General features: G+C 48.2%; 1 protein-coding gene across 7 annotated transcripts in view; it reads left to right on the forward strand.

The window, feature by feature from the left end:
- Positions 1–5340, forward strand: part of LOC140425469 (uncharacterized protein C7orf57-like) — a 279645-nt gene extending 274305 nt beyond the window's left edge. For all 7 annotated transcript variants that reach the window (XM_072509769.1, XM_072509775.1, XM_072509770.1 and 4 more), the window contains one exon: positions 4844–5340. In XM_072509769.1, coding sequence (XP_072365870.1) covers positions 4844–4865 — 22 coding nt within the window. In that variant the 3' untranslated portion in view covers positions 4866–5340. The remainder of the gene's footprint in view (positions 1–4843) is intronic.
- The last annotated feature ends 5727 nt before the right edge of the window (positions 5341–11067 follow it).

Genomic DNA, 11067 nt, shown 5'->3' on the forward strand with positions numbered 1-11067 from the left:
AGCCTAATAAGCGTTTACAAAAAATTAACACAAAAGAAATTCTGCTGAATTTGCAATTTTAATTACTTAAACTATAGGGAATGCTATAATAATTTGTATAATAGCTGTCATTTTATTTAAATGCAAACAACTTGTTTTTTCTATACAGTCATCCAAATCAAAACATTCACCAGAAAATCAGCACTCATAAAATTTGAAAATCCAGTACCATACATTACAGGAGTCTTGAACACTATCTAGTTTTCTGCTCCTGTAAACAGACCAAATTAGAAGGTAAACAAGTCAGTTATTTTCCAGCAGAACTGGAAAGAAGAAAGATGACAGAGTAAAATGTCACTGCTATCGAGTAGTCATAATTTTTATTTCAATCATCTAATTCCCTTGATGCTTCTTTCCAATACAGTCATCAATAAATGAGATTAACAAATGAAATAAATATAATTTATAAAAGTAATTGCCATGGAGCAATTACATATCAATTCAAACATGAGGTTTTCTTTATTTTTATTGTGATTAATGTTTAACCTATCAGTGCTGGGCTACACCAGTTTGAAGAATCCACCAGATTTGATGTACAATCTCAGGATCATTTTGTTCAGTTATTCCACTGCAACAAGACAGGAGATTGTGAAAACATCTGAAGGATGTTGAAGAATGTAGATTGAAAAATCATCAATACCAAGCTAGATTCTGCTTATTAATTATTGTGATTTGGGTGATGCCTTTTGTTGCCCTAGTTGCTTCAGAAGGCAGGGGCCAGACCTCTCCTTCAACAGTGTTCTACAGTGATGTTCGGTAGTGATTTCCAGGCAGGGGCCAGACCTCTCCTTCAACTGTGTTCTGCAGTGATGTTCGGGAGTGATTTCCAGGCAGTGTCCAGACCTCTCATAGAACATAGAACGATACAGCGCAGTACAGGCCCTTCGGCCCTCGATGTTGCACCGAAACAAAAGCCATCTAACCTACACTATGCCATTATCATCCATCAACCATCTCCTTCAACGGTGTTCTACAGTGATATTCGGTAGTGATTTCCAGGCAGGGGCCAGACCTCTCCTTCAACAGTGTTCTACAGTGATGTTCGGGAGTGATTTCCAGGCAGGGGCCAGATCTCTCCTTCAACAGTGTTCTACAGTGATGTTCGGTAGTGATTTCCAGGCGGGGGCCAGACCTCTCCTTCAACAGTGTTCTACAATGATGTTCGGGAGTGATTTCCAGGCAGGGGCCAGACCTCTCCTTCAACAATGTTCTACAGTGATGTTCGGTAGTGATTTCCAGGCAGGGGCCAGACCTCTCCTTCAACAGTGTTCTACAGTGATGTTCGGTAGTGATTTCCAGGCAGGGGCCAGACCTCTCCTTCAACAGTGTTCTCCAGTGATGTTCGGGAGTGATTTCCAGGCAGGAGCCAGATCTCTCCTTCAACAGTGTTCTACAGTGATGTTCGGGAGTGATTTCCAGGCAGGGGCCAGATCTCTCCTTCAACAGTGTTCTACAGTGATGTTCGGGAGTGATTTCCAGGCAGGGGCCAGACTTCTTCATCAATTCTCCAGTGATGTTCGGGGCGTTCATCATTGGCGTTCATCCCCCTCTAGCATGTCGCCCCTCTGCTGCGCAATATTGTGGAGGGCACTGCAGGCCACCACGATGTGGAAGACTCTCCTACCGCTATACTGGAGGGCCCCTCCAGAGCGGTCCAGGCACCTGATCCATATTCAGGATGCTGATGCACTGCTCGCACGTGCCCCTGTCCGTTGCATGGACATTGTTGTAGCGGATCTCCGCATCGGTCTGTGACCTCCGGATAGGTGTCATCAGTCACAACCGCAGTGGATAAACCCTGTCGCCCAAGAGCCAACCCCTATCCCAGGGGAACGCCTCAAAGGTGTTGGGTATCGGCGAGTGTGCCAGGATGAAGGTGTTGTGCACACTGCCCGGGTATTGGGTGCAGACGTGCATGATGTGCAGCTCATGGTCACACACCAGCTGCCCGTCCATCGAGTGGAATCCCTTTCGGTTTGTGAAGACCGGCCTGACATGGGCCAATGCTCGTAGGGGGACATGCATCCTGTCGATCACTTCCTGTACCTGCGGCATCTTACCGATAACAGTGAACCCTGCTTCCCAGACACCCTGGTCGGTTCAGTCCACATTCAGGTTGACGTATTGCACTGAATGGGCATATAGCACTTCTGTGTCGGCGTGGATGCACCTGTGCACTGAGGTTGTGAGATCTCAGACAGGTCCCCATCAGCACCTTGAAGGACCCCTTGTGTAAACATTCATAGCAACCGTCACCTTGATGGCCACTAGGAGCGGGTGTCCTCTCCCATAACCAGGTGTGCCATGATCTGCCAGGTATGTTGCACTGTCCCCCTGCTCAGCCGGAGTCTTCGGTGACATGCCCGATCCGGCAGGTCCTCAAATGACAGGTGCTGCTGGTAAACATGAGGCCTGTTACAGCGCCTCCTTCCCACCTCCTCCTCGGCCTGTTGGGCGACTTGCTCTCCATCCTCATTGGTTGGCTCCTGTTCCTCTGGGGCAGGCGCCTACTCGTACAGCTTCAGTGCATCCCCCAGGGCTGTGGCGACCAGGATGAAGGCCACCATTCCTGATTGGATTCCAATGTCCACTGTCTGCGGGGGGTGAAAGGGAGGCATGTTAGCATGGCGTGTACCCCCGTGCCCAACCAGATGTAATCGGTTACAGGGTGGCCCTGACTTGCCCTGCAGCCCAAGCCCCCGCATATGCCTCACCTCCCTCCACGGCCCCCATCCGGCGCCCTCCTGTAGGGGCTACTGTGGGTGCACTCCTTAGGTGGGCCATATGATGCCCCGTTGGCAGGTGGCGCCTGGTTGTTGGGGGGTGTCTGCGAGGCGAAGTGCGGTGTGGTGGGATGGGGGCACCCATACGCCGGTCTCACTTTGCCCAGCTACGGACCACGGTGGGCTGTCAGTGGGGTGCGCAGCAAGATGGATGCCTTGCAGGCTACGGCAGTGGAGGTCTGTGCCTAGACACCCCAGTCCTGGGAGGATACCCCGACCCCACCGCCCACCCTCTGGTCAACGCCCACTATCTCCCCCCCACCCCCTCCCAACCTCCCGGCCCTGACAGACGCTCTTCATCTGTGTCATGACAAATATTTCTCCCTCAATCAAAATCACTAAACCTGATTACCTGATTATGATTATGTTGTTGTTTATGGAAGCTTGCTGTGTCCAAATTGGATGCTCTGTCTCCTTCATTACAAAAGTGATTACATGTCAAAAAGCAAAAATATTGGTTGTGTTATGGGCCAGAGTTTAGAAAACTCCAAAGTATATCCTGGAGTTCACCTGACCTACAACTGTTTATCGAATTTGGTTAGGATGAGCACAAGAACCTGCCATTCAGGTGTTATTCAACAGAGGTCTTAGGCTCTTTTAATCAAAAAAACAAACTTTATTTTACGAATTTAGTTAAAATATAACCGCGTACATGCAAGAATGTTTATCAACTACAAACAAAAATACTCCACACCGCTGCAGGAATCTATTTACAATCCTTAATGGATTCCCCTTAACTGTTCCAATTTAATAACAAGATTCCATAAACCAAAAACCCCATTTACCAAAACAGTAGGTAAATGTAATTATTGATTTTCTTACTTGGAATTACTCTTTAAAATTGAAAATAGAGAGACAGGCCAAAATACTTCTCTATCTGATCCTACAGCTGTCAAATGTGAAAAACGGAAGTAGAAACCTCCAGAGCTACAAACCAGCTCCAAAGCTCAATGCGAAAGTAAAAACCCAGAGCCACAACCCAGCTCCACCCACACACTGACATCACTAAAGCCCTGTGATAAGACAAAAACATTTCTTAAAGGGACACTCCCATGACAGCTGTAAAGTATTTTGAATGTCTTGTGGTATTGAAAGAGGCTGTACAAATGCAAGATTTTCTTACTTTCCTAGATGTTTATTATTATGTGAACTGTAAGATAGTTCCTGTCTCTCCACACTGGAACATGAGCCATTTAAAGTGATCTGACCTAAACCTGCCTATACATTTGGGTCTGGTCATTATCTAACATACACAGGCATGTTCCATATGGCTTTACACTTGGCCTTCAAGTGAAAATGCAGCAGGCAATGGCTACCAATTTCATGGCCTTTTGACTGCTGTCCCTCTCTGATTCTCCCAACTGCGCAAGATGCAGTGTGTAAAGCCCATTTTTACTCAGTACCCTCAAAGCTGACACCCTTCGAGAATGAGGAGTTTGGCCATACCCCTTATGCCTTATTATCATGTCTACCTGTTGCATGAATACTGCATCCAAAAGTCTCCAGGTAACATATAGGAGGCAAAGATCTGGCATCATTGAAATTGAGCATTTCTCGGTGTTTCAGACAAGAAAATCAGCCCAACACAACAACATTTTTCAAATCTTCTGTTCAAAATGTTTATTTTAATATGTAAAATGCGCAAACATTTTATTTGAAGTCTTTGAAATAAACTATTCGTTTTCATTGATTTCCAGTTTTCCTTGAATGCTGTAGGCAGTTTCTATTTTACAAACCAAAGGAAAGTCTTTCATGCATATATGCTATTTATACATCACAGAGCAGTTGCAATTACCAGAACTTATACTTTCTCATTATTAGAAACAAACTGGTATAGTGGTAAATATTTTATATAGAACAGTCCAGGAAAATACAAGAAATTGAGTTTTCCAAAAATGTAAATCAAAGGCCGACAATGATGCATCTTCCGTTTAACTAATCACTGATTTTAACTGCTAATGTTACCATGATATTGTGCTGTATAGAACAATTTAATACAATCTCTTTTTCCATTCACATAGATTCAGAGACATGCCAGCTTGAATTGACGCCAGTAGATAAGATGTGAACCTTCACACATTATGCAGATATTCATCATCACAGGACAAAATAAATCATCCCAATTAAAAGTGCACACCTGCAAGAAAACTGACTAGTTATCAGCTCTAAGAATGAACTGTAATTATTTATATAATAATTAATATTTATCCCCTACAATACAAGGACTTATCACTATAAGAGACAATTTAATTCTTATTGATTGGACCTTTGTTAATTTGGCTATGTATACAATTAACCATTATTGAGCTGTAATATATAAAAGATTGATTTGAGTACTAAGTATTATTGACTATTTACGCAGTCTGGAAGAATCACCATTATGAGGACTAGAATGTATTTCACAATTCAGTTGATTAGAAATATTAGTATTCCATTGTATTTCAATGAAAAGTCCTTTAAAGTCAATGAAAGTTTGTAGGTAATATTCCTTTTATATTAAAAGACAAATTCAAATGTTGGTGTGTGTACAATTGTTCAATGATTTACATGGATCTCGTACTTAGGAAACTGCTACTCCTTTTCTGCTGAACTATTTTGAACTTTGCAAACCAGCAGGTCATATTTTACACTGAAATAATGACTGTTCTGGAGACAAGCATTCAGATTTAGTTTAAAGGGGAGAATAAAATAATGGAACATAAAATTCAACAATTTTCATCACACATTTTTCCTTGACTTAATGAGAAAATGTTACATAATCCCTCAGACAGCACACCACATAATACCATATTAAAACTAATTACCAACAGCGGAACAAAAACACCTACACAGGTTTATCCTTAACAATCTTTACATTGCTCACTTACCATATTGATGTAAAATGACTGCATATCTGGTGACTCAAATGAAACAGCTCCACCTTATCCCTGCACAGCTGAACATTAAAGTATCAGGGAAACATTAATATTTTTTTTCTGTCATAACCTCACTTCTGAAAATAACTTACTTTTGAAATTGAAGACCATTTAGGTCTTACTGTGCTACATTGTGAACAAGACTCAATCTAATATGCTCATAATTTTGTTTCCTTGGCATACCTAGCTCATTTGAATAATATAGATGTTATGATATATTGAGAGGTTACAGATATAAGTTGAGAGGCGGTAGATTTAAAAATGAGATGAGGGTGGTGAATGTGTGGAACTTGTTGCCCTATAGTGCAATCGAGTCTCAGTCATTAAATGTTTTCAAGGAGATATTTCTGATTTTAAAAAACGTGTTAAAGGGATATGGGCAACAGGTAAGTAGGTGGATTTGAGACCAGGAAGATGTCAGCCATGGTCTTATTGAATGGCAGAGCAGGCACGAGGAGCTGAATTGCCTACTTCTAATTCTGTGCTAACCACTTTGCCACCATGTAGCTCAGCCAGCATTTGTACTGCACTTCAGGAACAGACAAATCTAAACTTTGCAGGCTGTCATGTTGGTATCATGATCTGAAAGCACCAATCACTCATATGAGCGGCATGGTAGCACAGTGGTTAGCACAGTTGCTTCACAGCTCCAGGGTCCCAGGTTTGATTCCCACTTGGGTCACTGTCTGTGCAGAGTCTGCATGTTCTCTCTGAGTCTGCGTGGGTTTCCTCCGGATTCTCCGTTTTCCTTCCACAGTACAAATATGTGCAGGTTAGGTGGATTGGCCATGCGAAATTGCTCTTCATATCCAAAAGAAGGTAAGGTGGGGTTAAAATTTTAAAACGGTGCCCCAATCTCTTCCTGCACTAAAGAGTTCTGACAAGTGGAGCTCCTCAATGCAGGAAACAGGACTAAGTACGGCCTTGATGGGGCCAGCCTGGCAGTGCCCAGGTGTCCAGGGAGAGTCAAGTGCCACACTCCCCTGCCCCTGACCACCCGGGGCCCCCAATGGCCTGGGTGACCCCCAGGTGCCATTCCACCCGGTTCATGTTTGTGTGGTTCAGTACTAATCAGTGCCCAGCTGGGGTCTCCTCGGGGAGGCCGATAGATGCCGAGAGCCGGTTAGTTCCGGAATCATTACAGTTACAGGGTTCTTAGAACTCATTGTGAGATATTCATATATATGTTATAATTATTGGGTGGCATGATAGCACAATGGTTTTTTTAAATAAATATGTTTATTCAAATTTTCCAACAAAATTTTTAACAACCCCCCCCCCCTCCCCAATTACAAAAAGAAACACAAACACAACAGTCAAAAATTATACAAAAATGTTTACATTGGGTTTCCCCATATACAGCCCCCCCATATGACATTCAAAGGTACCCGTAGGGAAGCCCCCCCACCCACCCGAATTTCCCCCCCGAAAGAGACCCCCCCCCCCACCCTTGAGTTGCTGCTGCTGGCCTCCTCCTAACGCTCCATGAGATAGTCTAGGAACGGCTGCCACCGCCTGAAGAACCCCTGCACAGACCCTCATAAGGCAAACTTTATCCTCTCCAGCTTAATGAACCCTGCCATGTCATTTATCCAGGCTTCCACATTAGGGGGCTTTGCGTCCTTCCATAATAGCAAGATCCTCCGGCGGGCTACCAGGGACGCAAAGGCCAGGATACTGGCCTCTTTCGCCTCCTGCACTCCCGGCTCGTCCGTTACCCCAAATAGTGCCAACCCCCAACTCGACTTGACCTGGACTTTCACCACTTTGGACATAGTCCTCACGAAGCCCCTCCAAAACCCATCCAGTGCCGGGCACGACCAGAACATGTGGACATGATTCGCCGGGCTTCCCAAGCACCTCCCACACCTGTCCTCCACCCCAAAGAACCTACTCAACCTCGCCTCTGTCATATGCGCTCTGTGAATAACCTTGAATTGTATTAGGCTGAGCCTGGCGCAAGAGGAGGAAGAATTAACCCTATTCAGGGCATCAGCCCACGAACCCTCATCTATCTCCTCTCCAAGCTCCTCCCATTTGCCCTTTAACTCCTCAACTGAGGCCTCCTCCTCTTCTTTCAGCTCCTGGTCGATCGCCGAAACCCTGCATCCTCCAACCCATACACCCAAAATCACCCTGTCCTGAGTCCCCTGTGCCAGGAGCAGCGGGAATTCCCTCACCTGCCGCCTCACAAACGCCCTCACTTGCATAAACCTGAAAGCATTTCCCGGGGGTAACCCAAACTTCTCCAGCGCCCCCAGGCCCGCAAACTTCCCATCTATAAACAGGTCCCCCATTCTTCTAATCTCTGCCCGATGCCAGCTCCGAAATCACCCATCCATCCTTCCCGGGACGAACCGATGGTTCTCCCGAATCGGGGACCAAACCGAGGCTCCCACCTCGCCCCTGTGTCGTCTCCACTGCCCCCAGATCTTCAACGTCGCTGCCACCACCGGACTCGTGGTGTACCTTGTCGGCGAGAGCGGCAGCGGTGCCGTCGACAGCGCCCTCAGGCTCGTGCCCACACAGGACGCCACCTCCAACCTCTTCCACGCCGCCCCCTCTCCCTCCATGACCCACTTACGGATCATCGCCACATTGTCAGCCCAATAATAGTCGCACAAATTCGGCAGAGCCAGCCCTCCCTGTCCCTACTACGCTCCAGAAACACCCTCTTTACCGTCGGGGTCTTATTTGCCCACACGAAATCCATGATACTCCTACCTACCCGTTTGAAAAAGGCCTTGGGAATCATAATGGGAAGGCACTGGAACACAAAGAGAAACCTCGGGAGGACCATCATTTTAACCGACTGCACCCTGCCCGCTAGCGAGAGTGGCAGCACATCCCATCTTTTGAAATCCTCCTCCATCTGCTCCACCAACCGCGTCAGATTGAGTTTGTGCAGGGCCCCCCAACGCCCAGCCTCCTGGATCCCTAAGTACCGAAAGCTCCTTTCCGCCCTCTTTAACGGCAGGTCGTCTAACCCCTTTCCCTGGTCCCCTGAATGCACCACAAAGAGCTCATTTTTCCCTACATTGAGCCTGTACCCTGAGAAGTACCCAAACTCCCTTAGGATCCGCATGACCTCCGCCATCCCCTCCACTGGATCTGCCACATACAGCAACAGGTCGTCCGCATACAGCGACACCCGATGTTCCTCTCCCTCTCGGACCAGTCCCCTCCATTTCCTGGACTCAGTGCCATGGCCAGAGGCTCAATTGCCAATGCAAACAGCAAGGGGGACAGGAGGCACCCCTGCCTCGTCCCTCGGTACAGCTGAAAGTACTCCGACCTCCCCCGATACGTAGCCACGCTCCCCACCGGGGCTCTATATAGCAATCTGACCCAGCTGATGAACCCCTCCCCGAACCCAAACCTCCGCAGCACTTCCCAAAGATACTCCCACTCCACCCGGTCGAAGGCCTTCTCCGCGTCCATAGCTGCCACCACCTCCGCTTCTCCCTCCACCGAGGACATTATAATCACATTGTGGACTTCTGCACATTAGTGTTTAGCTGCCTGCCCTTTACAAATCCAGTCTGGTCCTCACGAATCACCCCCTCAGTCCTCAATTCTCGTAGCCAGCACTTTTGCCAGCAACTTAGCATCCACATTGAGGAGCGAGATCGGTCTATACAACCCACACTGCAGTGGGTCCTTGTCCCGCTTCAGGATCAGAGAGATCAGCGCCCCGGACATTGTCGGGGGCAAGGTCCCCCCCTCCCTTGCCTTATTGAAAGTCCACACTAGCAACGGGCCTAGCAGGCCCACGTATTTCCTGTAAAACTCGACCGGGAACCCATCTGGTCTCGGGGCCTTCCCCACCTGCATGCTCCCCAATCCTTTAACCAGCTCCTCCAGCTCAATTGGCACCCCTAAACCAGCCACCTCCTGCTCCTCCACCCTCAGGAACCTCAGCTGATCCAAAAACCGTTGCATCCCCTCTTCCCCCACTGGGGGCTCAGATCTGTACAGATCCCCATAGAAGTCCCTAAATACCTTGTTTATTCTCACCGCAGTCCGCACCGTATTCCCCCCACTATCAACCTATCTCCCTCGCTGCCTCCCTCTCACGAAGCTGGTGTGCCAGCATCCGACTCGCCTTCTCCCCATACTCCTACGTCGCCCCCTGCGCTTTCCTCCACTGTGCCTCTGCTTTCCCTGTGGTCAACAGGTCAAACTCCATCTGGAGGTTCCGCCGCTCCCTGAGTAGTCCCTCCTCGGGAGCCTCTACATATCTCATGTCCACCCTTAAGATCTCCCCCACCAACCTCTCCCTCTCCCTGCTCTCTCTCTTCTCCCTGTGGGCCTTGATGGAGATTAACTCTCCCCTGACCACCGCCTGCAGTGCCTCCCAAACTACCCCCACCTGCACCTCCCCATTGTCACTGGCCTCCAAATATCTTTCAATGCACTCCCGCACCCGCCCGCACACCTCCTCATCCGCCAATAATCCCACATCTAGACGCCACAGCGGGCTCTAGTCCCTCTCCTGTCCTAACTCCAGCTCCACCCAGTGCGGGGCTTGGTCTGAGATGGCTATGGCCGAATACTCCATTCCCTCCACTTTCGGGATTAGCGCCCTATTCAAAATTTTAAAATCTATCCGGGAGTAGGCTCTATGGACGTGGGAAAAGAAGGAAAATTCCCTGGGCAGCGGCCTGACAAACCTCCATGGATCCACTCCCCCCATCTGGTCCCTAAACCCCCTAAGCACCTTGGCCGCAGCTGGCCTCTTACCCGTCCTGGACCTAGAGCGATCCAGTGCTGGGTCCAGCACCGTGTTGAAATCCCTCCCCATTATCAAGCTTCCTACCTCCAGGTCCGGAATCCGACCCAGCATGCGTTTCATAAATCCGGCATCATTCCAGTTCAGGGCATATACGTTTACCAGTACCACCCGCGCCCCCTGCAACCTACCGCTCAATATCACATATCGACCTCCATTATCCACTACAATATTCATTGCCTCAAACGACACCCGTTTCCCCACCAGTATTGCAACACCTCTGTTCTTCGCATCCAGCCCTGAATGGAATACCTGTCCTACCCATCCCTTTCTCAGCCTAACCTGATCTGCCACCTTCAAATGTGTCTCCTGGAGCATAACCACGTCTGCCTTCAGTCCCTTTAAGTGCGCGAACACCCGGGCCCTCTTGACTGGCCCATTCAGGCCCCTCACATTCCAAGTTATCAGCCGGATTGGGGGGCTACTCACCACCCCCCCCCCCCCGCCCGCCGACTAGCCATCTCCTTTTCTAGGCTAGCCATGTGCCCACGCCTCCCGCACCCTCCAGTCCCCCAGACGGCGGACCCCCGCCCCGACC

This window comes from Scyliorhinus torazame, chromosome 6 (assembly GCF_047496885.1).
Source record: "Scyliorhinus torazame isolate Kashiwa2021f chromosome 6, sScyTor2.1, whole genome shotgun sequence".
Lineage (NCBI taxonomy): Eukaryota > Metazoa > Chordata > Chondrichthyes > Carcharhiniformes > Scyliorhinidae > Scyliorhinus > Scyliorhinus torazame.